We start from the raw sequence: 20246 nt of genomic DNA on the forward strand, positions 1-20246 counted from the left end.
CATAAAATTTACCCAATATAACATAAGGATCATAATAGCACCAACTTAACATCATTATTAAAGTGATTAAACATGATAAAGTGTGTTAAAATCCTTACATGGCAGCAAGTAAGTGCTTAATAAAAGGGAGCTAACATTATTATCACCATCTTACTCAGGTTTCATGGCCTAATATTCCCCCCACCCCCCAAATTCCTGGTAAGACTGTCTATCTAGGTGCCAAATCCACACAGATGAGAAGTGGCAGCTTAGAGAGACAAGGCAGTTGCCAAAAGTGAAAGCAAGAAAAGGATGGGAAGAAAATGGAAGTCTTCCTGAGGCACTGCATTACAGCACAATAATGTCCATGGGGGTCACGCATAGCCACTAAGGAAAGGGTGACATTACATTTCATACATTCTTTTAAGAAGAGAATATAATTCTAAAATTAAGAAGATTTACTTCAAAATGGTTCACACAAACTTTCCGTGTGAAAGATAAACCTCCATCAGCTTCAGAATTCACCTCCTACAGAAAAGGATAAATGAAGCCTTACTCTACAGAAGGCTTGGATATCTCTGCTGTCAAGACCCATCAGTGTGATCTATGCTGATCTCTCTAGTGCTATTTTTGACATCCTATTAAAGGTCAAATTGTCTCAATATGGGATCATTCTTCTCTCATAATCTGTAGTGGATCTCCAGTATGGATTTCAGTGAGGCAGTAAATAGTTCCATTTCACTGTGTCAGTGACACTGCTACAACCATGTAAAAAAAAAAAAAAATCTGCACTTATTAAACCTATTTTCTTTAGTGACAGATTAACCAGGGCCCTCCCTCAGAGATTAGGAAGAAAATCAAATTTCAAAATCAAAACCACATTCCAAATTTCTTAAAAGATATTTTTTGTTCAATTCCTTTGTAAAAACATTGGTCACCATTTAACATACAGTGGCAACAAAATGCACCCAATTTACATGCATCAACAGGTCAATAAATCGTAATACACAGACAACATGATTTTCAAACAAACAGTACTAAAGTAGCTCATGTTCCATTTAAGTATAGGTATGGTGCTTCCAACAAAGAAATAGCTAATATGAGAAATAAGATTCCAGTTTCAATCTCAAATAAGGTTATTTGTGACAAGTACCATGAAACAATGATTTTATGATGTCATCATCTTAAAGGGAACCATTTTTCAGAAGTCACGTTGTGCAAAGCACCAATACTCAGGTAGAATAAGATCTTGAGAAGATGTGAACTTAAGTTAAGGACAAAGGGCTCCACTTTTTGAAAACTAATTATCTGAATGATTCGAATGTTTATTATGTCCATAAATTAAAAGATCTTTCAACATGAAGGCTATATATACTACGTTTTGACACCTTAAATAATTCTGCAGACATTCAGCTAAGCTGAAAGCTTCTGTAGGACTACTTCCAAGAGCAAGGAGTGGAAACCAATAATTAAAAGCCCTTTCTATACTCACAGGCAAGGTTTCTGGATATGGGATTTAATTAATAAGAAGAAAATTTAAGCACCACAATAAAATACTTTTTAGAAAACAGAAAGGACTGGCAATATACAAGTTAGGAACAAAAGCACTTAAACGTTTCTCCCTCCCCCCCCCCCCCCCAAAAAAAAAACTGTTTAAATAAGCACTTGAATCCTATCAGCTGAAGTAATAAAGAAATTCCTTTTGGTGTGTGTGTAGTACTAGGTGGAAGGTAAAACCACAATTCTGTTTAAGGAGTCAACTTCTGTAATTCTAATTTGATCAAATGAGACTGTTGTATTATTTGTACATAATAAGAATGTTATATATTTTTACAGTATATGATTTACTTTCTTCTTTTCCCTCAAAACCTATGATTGAAGGATACCTTTAAATTATTTTGAAATTCACAGAGCATAATTTATGACAAACTGCTTTGTGGGAAAAAGCAGCCCCTCTGAAAATAAGAGGTCAAAGTAATCATGTGCAAATAAAGCTTCAAAATAAGGTAGCTGTAAATACAGCCATCTTAGAAGTTTCCCTTCGTTTGTATCTATTTAGCAATATAAATAATTTCAGTGGCCCAAACAGTAATTTTAACTTCAGTTTTTCTCCTCCATGATGTGTTTACTCTTAACAAGTAAGAGTAATTTTTTAGCATATGGTGTTACAGACCATATGCTAACAAACTTAAAGGTTCATAAAATTAAAATTTATGATTCATATATAGTTATACTATGTATGTCAGATATAGAAGGCTGAACATAAGTAATTTCAACCTAGAATATTATTTGAACATCACAAAAGAAGAAAAAAGACAAAAAACAAAGATTTCTCCTCGCGTGACTTTTGACTACTAGACTAGTCATAGCAAAAAAAAGGCAAAATATAAAATATGTAGTTTTTAGCTCAAAGTGAGTTATCCCAAAATAGAATTCACTAAATGAGACAAGACATCAGGATTATGAGTATGGGGTACGCAGATTCATTCAAATCAGATGAGGAGACACTTTGGGGGAAAAGAAATCCGTCCCAAACAATATAATTTTTATCTCATTAACCCTCTAAACAGCACAACTTCACCGCTTATCCTGTAAGCCTTCTCGACAGTTCCCATTTTCTTGTTCTCTAAAAAGATGTTCTAGCCTCTTAATTTCCGAGTGTCATGTCAAACCCTTTGTTTTACCCTAATTCCATACTCCTCATTTATAAAAGACCTTAAAATAATCATTTTCTTCCCCTAAGGAGTTAGAAACCACCAGGTAATAATTCAAAATTGAGAAATTAAAGGTTAAAAAATCAACTGAAAATACACTTATTAACATTTGTGGTTTTATGTAGTAGGGACACCACATAATTACTCATTCTGATTAACCTCTTGAGACAGTGAGGTCAGAAAACTGAAATGAGTAACAGATGCTTAAAATGCTTGAAGTGTGGTCTATCTTGAGTAGGATGAGTTAAAAAGGTGACTGAAATGATATGATTCTAAGTGTTGACTGTAAAACAGTACAAAATTGATGGTGCCAAATAGAGTAAAAAGAAAAACCTTTAACTTATGTTAAATATCGTCCATAATTTGGAAAAAGTCTCAAGGCTGAATTGTAACTGGAGAACAACAGCCACAACAGAAGACCCTTTCATGCATGCACACACATGAAATAACAGATAGGCAAACCCCAACTGAGTACAGTACACCGACGACTGATACTTAAATGATATTTTGATATGTAAAGAAAAAGGTAAAATGTTGACTGCTACTGATGAAAAAGCATTTCAACAATTTACACAAAATGATACTAAACATTTTTTTTAAAAAGATGTCCTAAGAAAACCAAGCCACAATAAGTTAGTGTTTTCCATAATACATGCTGAATTATTTGATCCCATATCTATACACTGTTATTGTCTTAATTCCTAAATGTTGTGACAGCATATTTAGTAATTGAGGTACATTAGTTTACATCTTTTTATAGATATTCTAAGAGAGTTAATTTTTCTTTTCCAGTTTTTCTTCTTCTTCACCTCCTCCAAAGAAAAGCAAAGGAAACATTCCTAGAATGCAGCCAATAGTCACCCCAACAGCTTTGCCCTAAGGAAACAAAAGAAAACATTTTTTGAAAGTTATTTTATCCCTAAAAGAAGAATCCTTGCCTAAGTATCTATGATAAACAATTACTATGTATTATAAAATTCAACTGTAATTGCATTTCTTTTGACCACAATAACTTAAATATAAAAATAAGCAACATATGTGGCGCCTGGGTGACTCTGTCAGTTGAGCGTCTGACTTGATTTCAGCTCAGGTCATGATCTTGAGGTTCATAAGATCAAGCCCCACATCGGGCTCTGTGCTGACAGCTGGAGCCTGCTGGGGAATTCGCTCTTCCCCCCTCTCTCTCTGCCTGTCCCTCGCTTATGCTTTCTCTCAAAATAAATAAACATTTTTTAAAAAGTAAGCCACATATGACAAAGGAGGTAAGAATACACAATGGGGAAAAGACGGTCTCATAAATGGTGCTGGGAAAGCTGGTCAGCTGCATGCAAAAGAAAGAAACTGGATCAATTTCTTACACCATACACAAAAATAAACTCAAAATGGATTAAAGACCTAAGTGTAAGACCTGAAACCATAAAAATCCTAAAAGAAAACACAGGCAGAAATCTCTTGGACATCAGTCTCAGCAACATTTTTCTGGATCTGTCTCCTCAGACAAGAAAAAACAAACAGAAAAATATACAATTAGAAACTACTTCAAACTAAGAAGATTTTGCACAGCAAAAGAAACCATCAACAAATGGGAAAACAATCTACTGAATGGGAGAAAATATCTACAAATGATATAACCAATGAGGGGTTAATATTCAAAATATATAAAGAACTACAACCTAACACCAAAAAACCCAAAATGATTTAAAAATGGGCAAAGGACCCGGAATAGACAATTCTCCAAAGAAGACATACAGATGGCTGACACGTGAAAAGCTGCTCAATACTACTAATCATCAGGGAAACGCAAATCGAAACCACAATGAGATATCATCTCACAACTGTCAGAATGGCTGAAATCAAAACCACCAGACACAAGCATTGATAAAGATGTGGGAAAAAGGAACCCTCCTGCACTTCTGTAGGAATGCAAACTAGTGCAGCCACTCTGGAAAAAAGTATGGAGGTTCCTCGAAAAATTAAAAACAGAACTATCATATGATCCAGTAATCACACTACTAGGTATTTACCCAAAGAATGCAAAAACACTAATTTGAAAGAATATATGCACCCCTATGTTTAATGCAACATTATTTATAATAGCGAAACTATGGAAGCAGCCCAAGTGTCCACTGATAGATGAATGGATAAAGAAGATGTAGTATGTATATATGTATGTATGTGTGTATGTGTGTATGTGTGTGTATCATTCAGCCATAAAAAGGATGAAACTTGCTATTTGCAACAACATGGATGGAGCTAGAGAGTATAATGCTAAGCAAAACGTCAGAGAAAGACAAATACCATATGATTTCACTCATATGTGGAATATAAGAAACAAAACAAACAAATAAAGGGGGAAAAAAGAGACAAACCTTAAAATAGACTCTTAACTCTAGAGAACAAACAGATGGTTACCAGAGGGGAGGTGGGTGGGGGATGGTGAAATAGGTGAAGGGGATTAAGAGTACACGCATCGTGATGATGAGCACGGAGTAATGTATAGAATTGTTGCATCACTACATTGTACACCTGAAACTAATATGGCACTGTATGTTAATTACACTGAAAATTAAAAAACAAAACAAAACAATAAGTAACAAATATTGGTGAGGATGTGGAGACAAGGAACCCTTGTGCTCTGTCAGTGGGGATGTAAATTGGTGCAGCCACTATGGAAAACACAATGAAACTTCCTCAGAAAATTAAAAATAAAAATACCATGTGATCCACTATTCCACTGCTGGGTATTTATCCAAAGAAAATAAAAACATGAATTTGAAAACATATACCCACCTCTATGTTTAGTGCAGCATTATTTACAATGGCCAAGATACGGAAGTAACCTGAGTGTCCACTGATAGATGAATGGATAAAGAAGATGTAGCGTGTGTGCGCGTGTGTGTGTGTGTGTGTGTGTGTGTGTGTGTGTGTGTGAATGCATACACAAACATACCTACATGCATGTGGATACATGTGTATACATACACGTATATGTGTACAGGTATATGCATTTGTATACTAGCATATGTGTATGTACACATGTGCACAAATATACACAATGTAGTGTTACTCATAAAAAAGAATGAAATCTTGCCATTCGTGACAATGCAGATGGATCTAGAGGATATTATGCTAAATGAAATAAGTCAGACAGAAAAAGACTAGTAACCTACAATTTCACTTACACATGGAATCTAAAAAGCAAAACAAAACAAAAAACAGAAATAGACTCATAAATACAGAACACAAAGTGGTGGTTGCCAGAGAGAAGGAGGTGGGGGGACAGGTGAAATAGGTAAGGGGCAATAAGAGGTACAGTTTCTAATGGTAAAATAAATGATAAATGATAAAATAAATAAGTCATGAGGAAGCAAAGTACAGCACATAGTAAAAATATACAGCACATAGTAAAAAATATTATAGTAACTTTGTATAGTGACAAATGGTAACTATACTTCTTGTTTTGTAATATACATAATTGTTGGATCACTATGTTGTACACCTGAAATTAATATAATATAATATGTCGACTACACTTCAATTAAAAATAATAAGCTACAAAAAGGTTCTAGAACAAGTAATATTTGAAGTTCAATGCAACTAGGAAGTTTTTTTAAATGGCCACGAAATATCACCAAAGAAATATTCAACTATAAAAACACTTTTTAGAAATCATACATATATTTTCATGTCTGAAGATAGGAAGAAAATAGGGGGAAAAACCTCACCAAATACTCTCAATAGATTTGAATGTGCTCCTTTTTGTATATATTCCTTTTCCATATTTATCCCCATGTATACCTAATTATATGTGGGTCTAACCATTATGGAAACCTACCTTTGTGTTCTGCCCCACCCCTCAGCCACACATGTTATATGAGCTCTTTTCCAAACTCTTTCATAATCTTAATATAAAAACTTTTAAATTCCCCTAAACTGATAGCCCACAATCTGCTTAAAGCTCTCCTTACACCATTAAAAATCACTGCTATTTTTTCACCATTATAAGTGATATTACAATAAACATTTCTGTCTATAGTTCTTCCCTAATGGTTTATTTAAAATCAAACAGTATGAATACTTGTGCATATTCATAGGGTAATGAATGCCATGCTGTCTATTCCGGGCAAAACTGACTGCAAATTCATATATACCAGTTGAAATACAGTTGACACTTGAAAGACACTGGTTTGAACTGTATGGGTCTATTTATATGGGGGTTTTTACAACACAGTAGTGTAAATGCACTTTCTCTTCCTCATGATTTTCTTTTTTAAAAAAAAATTTTTTTAACTTTTTTTAAATTTATTTTTGGGACAGAGAGAGACAGAGCATGAACGGGGGAGGGGCAGAGAGAGAGGGAGACACAGAATCGGAAGCAGGCTCCAGGCTCTGAGCCATCAGCCCAGAGCCTGACGTGGGGCTCGAACTCACGGACCGTGAGATCGTGACCTGAGCCGAAGTTGGACACTCAACCGACTGAGCCACCCAGGCGCCCCTCCTCATGATTTTCTTAGCAACATTTTTTTCTCAGCTTACATTATTGTAAGGATACAGTATATAATACACAAAATGTGTGTTAATTGACCATACATGTTACTGGGAAGGCCTCCAGTTAATAGTAAACTATTAGTAGTTATGTTTTCGGAAGTTGAAAGTTATACGTGGATTTTCAACTGCACAGGGAGTTGGGACCCCTAGCCCCTGTGGTGTTCAAGGATCAACTGTGTATGTATATACACACATCAATTTTTCTACAACCATACCCACATTATGAACATCTAAAATTTTTATTTTTGTAAATAGTTTTTAAAATTTGCATTTCTACAATGACCATCAAGTTTAAATACTTTTCAATTAAGTTTCATTTCTTCATACAAACATTTATTGAGAATCTATTCTGTGCCAAATTCTGTGCTAGATACCAATGAGACAAAGACTAATTAGATGCAGTCTGTCTCTCTCTTCTAGGAACTTCCAGTTAGTTATACACAGAAAAGCAAAGAAATAAATTAAGTTCTATCAAACATTACAGGTATATGATAGCTACCTAATCCAAAGTCTTAACTAAAATAAAACACATTTTGCCTATACAATGTCAATTTATCTATCAGACCCTACAGTTTTTCTAATAAATTTCAAGAGTAGCCACTAATGTTTTGACAACAGCTTGCATAAAAATTTTGAAGTCTATTATTTTGGGGTTTTGTTGGTGGGAGTAGTGATAGTGGTGGTGGTATGTCCATGCTTTGTATTAATAGGTTTATCACTTTCATAGCACCCCACTTAGAAAAGTATCAGTTCTACAGAGTTTTAATAAGCAGAAATTTTCTTCGTTCCTGATGCTGAAAAAGTTAATCTTAGACCCTTATTTTGACCTTCAAATTTGTATTCATTTATATTTATTTATATACGCATAGAATATTTTATTTTAGATTCCTGACTTCCCCATATACATGAAGTGACCACGGCAACAGGCTCCATGTCCACTTTCCACCCATTTGTTAGAATGCCTGTTACAATATATTGTCTGTGGAACTCAAGCCTTTCCTCCCCACTCACTTTAGGATTGCCAGTTAATGAGTTCCAACCCAATCATCTCAATGGCGTGTAAAGTCAACAGGGCAGAGAGGGAGGAAAGAAGTGAGATATCCTTTTCTGGCTCCATGATTCAGGCAACATTTTTCCACTGAAAAATCAGTTAATGAGGCACCTGGGTGGCTCACTCGGTTGAGTCAGCTCAACCGTCAGCTCAGGTCATGATGTCAGCTCAGGTCATGATCTTGCGGTTTGTGAGTTTGAGCCCCATGTCAGGCCCTGTGCTGACAGCTCAGAGCCTGGAGTCTGCTTCGGATTCTGTGTCTCCCTCTTTCTCTGCCCCTCCCCTACTCATGCTCTGTCTTTCCCTCTCAAATATAAATAAACATGAAAAGAAAAGAAAAGTTATCAGGGCTTATGATAGTCTAGGCCCTATAATTAACTACACTGGAACTAACCCAAGAACTTGAGTACATCTGTAATATGGTTCTGCAAGAAAATATTTTCTGAGTTTCAAACAGCCAAATCATAAATGAGGTTTTAAAACACAACCTGTATCAACAGGAACCTGCATGTGTATTTGCATATATTGTATTACGGGTAAATTTCAGAGTTAGCTTATGTCATGAATAAATTACTGATCACTAACTTAAATTACTTCAGGCTGTTAGTTAACCAAATGTTATGTTACAGAGTAGATTTGACCCTAATAGAAAATAAGCAGAGTCAACAACTAAGGGACAGAATCACTTCATATACTGGTGGAAGATTTAGCAAAATATACAAACACACAAAATGTATTTATAAATGCTAGTTTAATAACTAAGGTGCTTTTATAATAGAAGAGGGGAATGGACCTGCTTGTAATACAGAAAGAAGACAGAATTACCAATTACGTGGGAAGAAATCCCAGGAAAATAATCTTCTTTTGATCCCAACTGCACTGCTAAAATGTTAAGCCAAGCTGCTAGAATGTTAGAATATCCTCATTCCTCAATAACGCTGGCCGACATTAGCCAACTAGTCTCACTTCCATTTATTTACGAATTGCAGGATATAGACACACACATGATTTTTTTACAGAAATAGATCTAAGGAGGAGGTTGAGATATGCATTTCTAACAAGTTTCCAGGTAATGTTGATCCTCTTGGCCCTGGCATCACACCTGGGGGGAACCAGTGCCCTGTCTAATCTCACTTTCCCCCATGGTTTTAACTATCACCTTTTCAGTGTGGCCTACAGTAACCCTCCTATCTAATCCTGCAATCTGTCTCCATCTCAGCACTCCCAACCTCTTAATCCTGCTCTGCTTTTTTTCTTTAATTCCTGTAACATTTGCAAACTTCTAACACATTAAACATTTTATTTGTCACATTGTTTTAAGTGTCTTCTTTCCACTGTTAGAATGTAAGATCTACCAGAAAAAAAGATCTTGTTTTGTTAACCAATATATTCAAAACTCCTACATATGTACTGGACCTATAGTAGGTAAACAATAAATATTTGTTGAATAAATGACTGATAATACTCATCATCTCTAATTCAGATCTCTCCAACTCTTCACTTTTAATCTAAATGCCTACTCAGTATTACCACTTCAATGTCCTGTTAGTCTCAAATTCAACTTATTGAAAACAGAACTCAATACCTTCCCTTACTAACTTGTTCTTCCTCCTTTTCTTCTTGACTTAATTAGTAGCATTGTGATCCATCCAGTTTCCTTCCTATTTAAAATTCTTCACTAGTACTCCATCAGCTAGGTATGAGATTCAAGCTCCTTAGCATAGCTTATACAATGTCTTTCCTGTCTGATCCATTTTACTTCTCCAATACTGTTTTTCTCCTGCTGCTTCTATCCTCAACTACTACATATTATAGTCCAGCAATGCCTAATTTCTTACTTTCTCTGAACATACCCTGTTTTTATCATGCCTTTCTACTTGCTAGTCAATGTATTTGGAATTCTCTAATGTCTCATCAATAATTCAAAAATCAGCTTAGATCCAATAATTGCCAAGAAATATTCCCACCAAAAGAAATTCCTCCCCACAAAATATTCTTACTTAATGCTATTTCTAGTGCATAATTCTATAATTGCATATGTCTCACCAAATTATAGTTTGTTTACATGTTACACCTAAAACAATTCGTAAAAATAACTAGTTTATATTCATTTTATATCCTTCAGTTTCTAGCACATGACAGATATTCCTTAACATTACCTGAATCATATAAAGAATACTTCAAAAGTCAGTTACACTATAAAAAATAGTCAATACAAAATTACCATTCTCTGAAAACTGCCAAGGCTTACACAACTTGTGTTAAAAACTCCACTCAAAACAAACAAACAAACAAACAAACAAAAAACCAAAAAAACTCCCCTCAGATAAATTTGGTCTCAAATTTCTCAGAGGACTGAACTATCCAGTGTCTTGGTCTGGCTACCTGAATTCATGATCATAAACCATATAAAGTACTTACAAAATGTGTACTAACACGTGTTTGCCACATGTCCACTTGTTTTGGTGTAAGATCAGGAATTGACAAGCCTAATCTGGAAGCCAAAGCTTCAACGTAGCCTGCAAGTCTTTAAAAAAACAGAAGGACAGAATATGAGTTTTTAAAGAGACACACAAATGTCCTCAAGATAATGAACTAGTTACTACAAAAGGAAACAAGATAATTTCACACCTGTAACTGGCACTCCAGAAATGGTGTAAATGTTTTTTACAACTTCCATTTTTATTGTGCATAAATATATCCACCTTAAAAATATTTAGTATTAATATATTCGATACACAGGTAAACACGTTGCCTTAGAGCAATTATTCTCCACAATTACTTTAAAAAGACCAATTCAAAGTATATAAAAAATTTTTGCAGCAATTAACAGTTATGCGCTTATTCCAAATTCAAAGCAAAGCACTTTAACATATGATATAAATTAATAACTGTCACCAGAAAGCAAAAATTTCCAAAATTTATCAGATTGATATACTTGAATTTTCAAGGCCATCTCAAGTATTTATCAGATACAAACTTACTTTATGAACTGTAATAAAAAAAGAATTGCCAACTAATCTATGCATACATCAATTATAAGATGGATCCCAAGAGCAGATATATTAAGTTCTAAAAAAAACTTAATCTGTATATCTAAGAATCAATAAAATGTAGTATCTGTTATTTAATGATATTTTTTAAAGGCAGAGGAGAAATAGTTCTTAAATATAAAGACTCCCAACAAAATCTTTATCTCTTATCAAAAAGAACTGTTTCATGATGCAATCTAAAATTAAACGGCTTTAAATTCTATTAGATCATTTGGTTGTATTAACTATAAAAAGCTATCACAGTAGCTATAATATTACCATTTTTAACATTAATGTTGGAAATGGAGAAGTGGAACGTGTAAGGGGTGATATCATTATAAATTAATGTCGCAAATCCCAGGAATATAAAATTTCTGCCTTGGCCCAGAAGCAAAGAAACTTTGTGTTTAACAGTAGCTTTGGCCCCAAACTCCAGTACAGAAGTCTAATAGACAGGGTCAGATCACTTATGAAGCTGCCTTTTCCGAGATTATAGGGCTAAGCAGACTACCACTAGACCCAAATCCAAATCTCAAAACTGACCACTCTAATACATGAAGAAAGGAAGAAATAGAGCCAAAGACTGGGCAAAAGAGAGTATCTTTATCACAGTAGTTAATGTCACCTTAGTCTAATTTATAATTTCCAGGCTTCCTCAAGTTCAAGAGGAAGCCCAGGCCACGTGTTGCTCAGAAGAGAGAATAGAAAGAGAGAAAGAGGAAAAGCTGGCCTTTTCTAAGTAGACATCCTCACTTTGTTTCATCATTCCTGCCACATGAAATAAAGGGAGTGAAAACTGGCCAAACCCTGTAATGCTCTGGCCATTCCCACATATGCTCCAGCCATCATGCCTTTTGAAAGTTCCTCTCTCCGGAAAACATGCCCAGTCAGTATCCTCACATTTGAGCCGTATCTTTTATCTTTGGGCTTAGTGGGAGAAGGGTGGGGTGAAATAATGATGGGGATTCTTGCTATTAATCCTGCCTCACCTTGGAAATGTCTAAAAAAGACATATAAATACCTCAGTAAATGAAAATTAAACTCTGCTTACATTGTGGTCATCTTAGAAAACTTTTTTGCATGTATCAATCTCTTGAAAGGATTTTAAACACAAATTCCAGGTCCCTAATTCCGAAGTGCAACCCAGGCATTCATATTTGATGTACACCAAAGATTTAGCACCACTCATTTAGAAAAAATAAATTAAAGCGTTAGTTTGAAAACACACCCAATAAATATCCCATTTCTTAATTCTTCTCAATTAAAGAATGGAGAAGAGAAAGAGAGCAAGGTCAGTACACACATGCACAAATGAATGAATGAATGGACCTACCCGAGTCCAGCTAAATCTGACACAAGATTTCCCAAAGCAGCAGCTAAAAAATTGAGAAGTGGATAAGTGAATTGTTATCTGGAAATCAGAAAAATCCTTATAATACGTCACTGTCTCATCAATAAAGCACTGATCTGGAAGAGTTATCACAGCTTCTGAAACCACAACAACTATATCCAAAGTAACTCACTAGATAGCTCTGAGTCAAGATTTCAAAATAGAACACAAGTCTTTCGAGATTACAGTGCTGTACTTCCATCAAGTAGTGGGTTTTTTTCTGTTGTGGCAGCCAGTTTCCATTCTGGTGTCAATACCCATACAATATTTTGTAGTTTTATCTTTCATTATATTTAAGGAAATTTGGATATTTGGAAGTTAGAGTAAAAGTTTTATGCATAGGTCTGAAATTCAAGAAAATCATATAGAGAAGAAATGTCTCTTTTATTAACTCATCTACTTCATACTTTTCTACATAATAAACACACCACTGAACCATTCCCAAATTTCACCATCATAAAAAATAGAGTAGTAACTGGGGGAAAGAAGGTAACAGAACCAAATTAGATTTTTAAACTTGTATTTCCTTCTTTGATTTTTCTACCCTTAAAAATAAATAACAGTAGAAATAAGGGTAAAAAGGTTTTAGGATAACACTGAATTAAGAGAAAAACTTATTAGGGCACCTGGGTGGCTCAACTGGTTAGATGGGAGACTTGATTTCAGCTCAGGTCATGATCTCAGAGTTCGTGAGATCGAGACCCACATCAGGCTCTGTGTTCACAGCTTGGAGCCTGCTTTGGATCCTCTGTCTCCTTCTCTGCCCCTCCCCCACTCGTGCTCACTCGCTCTTTCAAAAATTAAAAAACATTTTTCAAAAAATTTTTAAAAAAGAGAAAAACTTATTTTAACATAGTCAGTACAGCACTGTTACCCATTAGCTAACATAAAGTACCTAAAATTTCTCAGGAGAAGTGCAACATATACAAAATTAAGAATCAGAAGAATAGGATTAAGGAGATAAACTAATAGACATCTCCATGAGTAAACTTATTCAGATTAAGTATCTTCTTCTAAACCTAACCTACTGAAATGTTTTATAAGTATACAGACAATGGAATAATAACATTAATATTATTAAATACCTGCCATAGTTGAAATTCCCAAAATAATTCCAATAGACATCTCAATATGGGTGCCCTGAAAAATGATTACGAAGAAATTAATCTTAAACATTAATGAAGTGGCTACAAAAAATAGCAAAGTAGTAATAAAAAGTTAAAATAGTTAAACATGTTATTGCAACAAAATTATATACATAAAATATGCAAAAACATTCACATATAATATAGTAATGCACTTAACTATTAAATATATGCATTCACACAAAAATAACATCGATATCATTTTATTCATTAAAATTAGGCTTTCATAGAAATAAACAATAGCAACAAATACAATTGTGATATAAAGAGCAATATAACCCATAATTAAAGATCTAGAATTTATATTTTCCAACCACAAAGAAAGATGCTTTAAACCTCTTGGAATACAGGGACATCTGGGTGGCACAGTTGGTTTAACATCCAACTCTTGATTTCAGCTCAGGTCATGATCTCACGGTTTTTGAGTTCAAGTCCCACACTGAGCTCTGCGCTGACAGCATGAAGCCTGCTTGGAATTCTCTCTCTCACTCTCTCTCTGCCCCTCCCCCATGTGTGTGTGCGCACGCATGCTCTCTCTCTCTCTCAAAATACAAATAAACAAACAAACCTACCTCTTGGAACACAAAGAAGCCCAACTCACCTAATTTTAAATTCTGAATGATACATCTATATAGATATCATTGTTATTTAGTCTATCAAAAACAGAGTAAAAAACTAGCTTCTAGGGAACCAAGAGATCACAGACTTCAAAAATTACCTTTATAACCACTTTGTTCTTTAACCATTCAGTAGTGAGACTATCTATGGTTCATTTATAAGCAACAACAGCTTCTTGTACAATAGACAGAGCCGCAGCAAAACAAAAGGCTCTAGCTCTACTGCATTTGCACTGAATTTATTGAGAGTTTCAGACGTTCCACATCCATCCCATTCTGAAGACAAGAAGGACTCATATTTTTACTTCCATTTTAAACAGAAGAAACTGAAATGAAAAAGATTACACTATTCTAATGGGTTATTACATAGAATAAAGAAGAAGTCCTATGGTCTATTGTGCTAATTCCATTCTAATACTTGGGCAATGCTGCCATAAGTAGACTTAGGTTTCCGCCTGAATACCGATGCTTGAACATTTCTAATAATTTTTTAATGTTTATTTATATTTTAGAAAGAGAGAGAGCGAAAGAGAGAGAGACCACAAGCAGTGGAGGGGGAGAGGGAGAGGGAGACACAGAATCCTAAGTAGGCTCCAGGCTCCAAGCTGTGGCACAGAGTCCTGACGCGGGGCTCAAACTCATGAGCTGAACTCAAAACAGAAGGGGTGAAAGAAAGAACTTACTGCAACAATCATAATTGCATTATCCAAAAAGCCAAACCCTATGAAAGGTATCGCATTGTGGATGAATACTGAAAAACACCAAAAAGAGAAAATATATGTTAAGATTTCTATCACTTAAAATGATAAAAACAGACCATATGACTAAAGTCTCCTAAATAGATCTGATAACCTTTGAAATTTGCTTTTCATTCCCCACAGCCAAAAGATTCTGCTCCTGCAGTAAGTTCAACTACTTCGTAGAAGCTATACTAGGGAAAAACACCAAAATTAAAAACGCTGTTACATGTAAAAATAATTGTGTTAGACTTCTGGGTTGTTTTCTTAATAGCTACAAAGTACATACAGTTAATGGCGGAACAAATAAGTAAATATATATTACGAGTACCATGTTTTACCTGTTTAATTGCTATTAATATCAATCTACTTCTTATATTGTAAAGGCTGATATCATAAAATTAAGCTCCATATTAGACATAATAAAAAATACCCTGAATCAAATTTCATGGAAACTATATGTTCGCTTTTACTCACTAAACAGTTTTTTGGACAAATATGATAAAAATGTTACTACCTCATCTATATTAGCCATCTATATCCAGTCTTTTCCCCCCTCACATCATCAGTATCCCTGAAAGCTTTCACAAACTATAAACAAACTATTTGATTTAAATCAAAATGTAATTTGATATCTTCCTAACAAAAGCATACCTTACCTTATCTATCTAACATATAATCTGAAAGACCTGACATAATAGAAGTGTAACTAGGAAGAACTGATACCTATATATTTTTTATACATTCAGCCTCATTTTTTTTTTCATATTTGCATCTTCAGCATGTTGCAGAATGCCTAGTGCATAGCAGATACTCAATGAACATTAGTTAATTAAGTTGAGGACCACTAACCTGGAAAGGAAGAGAATTCCATATTAAGAGAATTGAAGGCAAACTGTGAAATAGATTAAAAGCTGGAATAGTTAAAAGATTTTATTCTAATTCATCTATAAAATTGCCAAGATATAGTCAACATCAATTCAACTAAGGACTTTTTTAGATAAACATCAAAACTGTGAATTTTATACCATATCCAAAAAATAGTCCCTTAAAACAATTGGTGGTATGTGTTCAGTGACTTTAGAGTGTTTTTCTTCTTTTAATGTAGTTAAGTCCACAGAAAGTATAATTAAAATATAATTCAGAAGTTATGAAAGTTTGATATTGCTACAGTCAGTTCTGCACCAACCCAGGGGAAGGCTAATAAGCAGTGAACAGAACAAAACAAAAAATGCCTCTACCCAAAACAACTATCGAATACTAACATCACAAGAAAAGGTTGTATATACATCCCAGATCATTTCAGATTTCTTTTTGCTATCAAGTAAGAAAGTTCAAGATAAAAAGCAGCATTTTTTAATTACAAGGAATATTATTTTAAAAGTTATTAAAGATGATAAAAAATCGAATAGTGTATTAATGAAATGGGATTCTTCAATTAAAGAGTCTAACCTTAGCTCTTTGACTTTTTGCCCAAGTCTAGTTACTTAACTACTAGACATCCAAACTTCTGTAATAAGCAACTCTGAAATATAAAATATATCATGTTTTTATGCTTAGACCTAAATAAATGTGTCTATATATTAAAATTTACTTTCAACACAAAGGAAAAAATACAATTTTCATGTTGTTAAGTAAACATGTACTGGCCACTCCACTGGGCATGAGATACAAAGATAAATAAGATTTGGTTACCAGCCTTCAAAAAGTTTGGGTATGGTAACACACCATACAAACGGCTCATTTCAATATGACAAAAAAACTGGTAACAGTATTATACGGTGCTTGGATACAAACTGCATGAACCTAGGCTAGGAGAATCACAAAAAATTACCTGGGGGAAAAAAGTCTTAAAGAATTCTTAAATGTTTTGGTATTTGGGAAAAGTTACTTATTTCTAATATAAATTGTATTCTACCTCTGAGAGAAAAAGAACTGGCTATTAATTTTTAAAAGTTATGTAAGTTTACTCTCCAGTATGTAATGATCTCCTATTAATTTGTGATTTCTTCAACTTCCTTTGGAAAATACTATTCTATAACAGCAAATCACATCTAATATTTAGCTTTCACTTACAATCTACTCAAATTTACTGCACCATTAAAACATTCTCTTCTTTCATTGTCTCTATAATAAGATCCCAAACTGTTTTACATTATGTCAGTGTTAGCCTTGACTATTTATTTCCTATCATAACAGTAAAGAAAGCACACCAGCACCACTTACAAGCTTCTTCTTCGTGGCAGTGTTAAACGAACTTAACTTTCTTCATCATTACAAACAGCACGCCGTAAGTATTTTCTCCACCAGAGAACAGTTCTACCCAGCCCTGAGCTCAGACTTTCAAGTTCTGAAATTACCCAACTTAAATCCAAACTAATGTAAACATATCCTTTTTACTGGGAATTAAGGAAACCTTACCATAAGTATAATTTTATTTCTACATGGTAACTACAGTTTAACAATGTTAGATACTGTTACAAATGTCGAAATTCCATAACATTGTAATATGTCTTAAACCAAGTTTATAAACTTTTTGTTTCAGCATGATAAATAAGATAATCTACTCCCTCTGGAAAAATTAAATTTACTGACTCTTCTATACCATCAGTGAAATACAGTTATTTCAAGTCTAAAAGACAGATGTGCAAATATTTAACAATTATAGAACCATTACCATATCTCAGCTGTCCTGGTGTGGGTGGTGGTGCTTCCAATTTTTCTAAAGGGGAAAAAAAGGGTTTAGGTCAAGAATTAGTTACCATAGCATGAGTTCTTTTTTATTACAGTGAAGAAAATACCAGCAGATTTACAAAGTGGGAGAATATCAAAGTTTATTCATACATTTTTGTAGGATAACAGACCAAAGTTATCCATACAGAAAATAATACTTGGTATGGATTACATCACAAGGTTAGAAAACAAAACTGAACTTTAGTTACAAGTCTACCATGGACGCTATGGCCTTGGGTAATCATTAGCTTTTCATTTTTCTTTTTTTTTTTTAAATCTTTACATCTATATAATGGGCCTGATTAGTTACAGTAAAAACAAAACAAAACAAAAAAACCCACCAAAAACACAAAAAACAAAAACCTTTGAAATATAGTTACGCTTCTTTAAGATGGCAATGATAGATGTCTTAAGAAATATATATACAAACAAACATTGATAGCAGAAAAAAGAATATTCAAATAGACCTAGATATCCTTTAAAAAACAGAAAATAATATTTTTAAAGCAATGTATTTCAACAATGACTTCACCGGATTGTGCTCTGTTCCTTAATCTCCCTTGATAATATAACGAAATATTTTGAGTTTTGGAACCTATACTATTGGATAATATAGAATATTCTACACAATAAAAAGTAGAGTGCTAGTCAAAATCACAAGTAACAATAAACTATTTATAATATATATCATAATAAACACACCAAATTTTCCCAAAGTAATATCTTTAACTGCCATCATTAAATCTAAAAATTAACGATTATTATAAAGAAGCAACATACCTAATCTCGTAACAATAACCATCTCACCATTTGTGTAAGTACAAGAGTGAGCTCTGGTAAAATGGCAGAGAACTGTACTTTACCCTCCTCCTCCAGTCCAAAAAAATTAACACCCACACCATGGATCACACTGCTCTAAAGGTTTAGTACAACCAGACTGTCCAAGGAAACACATTACAAACTGGATATATATTTTCTAAAATTTTTATTTATACTCTGTGACAACATAAGAAGTGAAGAATTTAGCTTTAGAAAAAGTAAAGAGCAAATGTATCTCCATTGATAAACTATGTAAAAAAGTATTGTCCATATTTGTGAATGGTATTTTACTAAAAGCGCATACAGTACCAAAATGGTTTTACAATAAGTATGCTAAAACCTTGAGTTTAATCAATGATCATATTATCCAGACAGTTCTAAGAATGCAAGTTTAAGTTTTGTTTTCCCCTTTTTAGAAGAGTTATGAAATGAAGATATACTAATCTTTGCAGAATTTCCCATCTGATTAAAGTACATTCGCTGTCTGTTGACTAACACCATTACCTCAAGATCTATTTTGAAAGCATGCAAATGGTTTTCCAAATTTTAACAAGGAACATAGGTTACTATGTACTCCAGAGTTTTCTGCTGAAGTAAACATGCAAAAGTGGTTACATACCAGAACTATTTGCTAGATGCATTACTCTCATCATCACTACAGTTCTGACACTGTGAGGAGAAGTCCTTGTCAGTTGACTGGAACATCTTGAAATACCTAAAAATTCAACAAGCAGGACTTTCCCAATAGAATGAGAGTATACAGAGTCCTTGCTTTTACTTCTTCAAATTCCCTACATCTTCATGTTGAGCAAAATATTTAAAATATTTTACAACTCCTAAGAAGAAAGGGTAAGAGGTAGGCAAATGTATAATGTGCAGCAAAGAGCAAACAATCGAATAATATAATCAATATTCCTCATCTCTCTTTCCTATTACACGTACGGATTAAAAAACTAAAACTAATGAAAAAATAACTTTTTTAAAGACTGAGAAAGAGAAAGAAATATAAAGTAAAGGAGACAGAGCAGGAAGGAAAACCACTGGCACAGAGATTCAAGTAAAATCAAAGCAGAGACTTTGCCTCCTGCTTCACAAAGAACCTAATAAGCAGCAAGAGGAAACATGAAAGGAACATTTCCTAGAAAGTGGAAATTTTATTGGAAAGTATCTGTCAAAAGTGTTTTAAGCCATAAGTTGATCATTTTGAGGACTTTGACGCTGTTTATTACCTTATTATGTTAACTAAATCAAAACTATATATATATCAGAAGTGAAAAACATTAGAGGTTCAATGCACAACAGAACTCAACCTTGGAAGTAAGCCCACGCAATCTTATACAGGTTTAAACTGTACTGGCTGTGGGGCGCCTGGGTGGCTCAGTCGGTTAAGCACCCACCTCCTCATCTCCACTCTGGTCATGATCTCACGGTTCCTGGGATCCAGCCCCACATTGGGTTCTGTGCTGACAGTGCGAAGCCTG

General features: G+C 34.1%; 1 protein-coding gene across 3 annotated transcripts in view; it reads right to left on the reverse strand.

Annotated features, from left to right (window-relative positions):
* Nucleotides 1–860: 860 nt before the first annotated feature.
* TMEM65 (transmembrane protein 65) overlaps nt 861–20246 on the reverse strand; it is a 53322-nt gene continuing 33936 nt past the window's right edge. For 2 of the 3 annotated variants that reach the window (XM_040494398.1, XM_040494399.1), the window contains 6 exons: nt 17891–17935; nt 15160–15227; nt 13800–13854; nt 12658–12700; nt 10714–10819; nt 861–3569 (listed from right to left, as the gene is read on the reverse strand). In XM_040494398.1, coding sequence (XP_040350332.1) covers nt 3468–3569; nt 10714–10819; nt 12658–12700; nt 13800–13854; nt 15160–15227; nt 17891–17935 — 419 coding nt within the window. In that variant the 3' untranslated portion in view covers nt 861–3467. Of the gene's footprint in view, nt 3570–10713; nt 10820–12657; nt 12701–13799; nt 13855–15159; nt 15228–17890; nt 17936–19384; nt 19481–20246 lie in introns of all 3 variants that reach the window. The other variant, XM_040494397.1, reaches the window with a different exon arrangement.

This window comes from Herpailurus yagouaroundi, unplaced genomic scaffold (genome assembly GCF_014898765.1).
Source record: "Herpailurus yagouaroundi ecotype Mexico unplaced genomic scaffold, PumYag 186, whole genome shotgun sequence".
Lineage (NCBI taxonomy): Eukaryota > Metazoa > Chordata > Mammalia > Carnivora > Felidae > Herpailurus > Herpailurus yagouaroundi.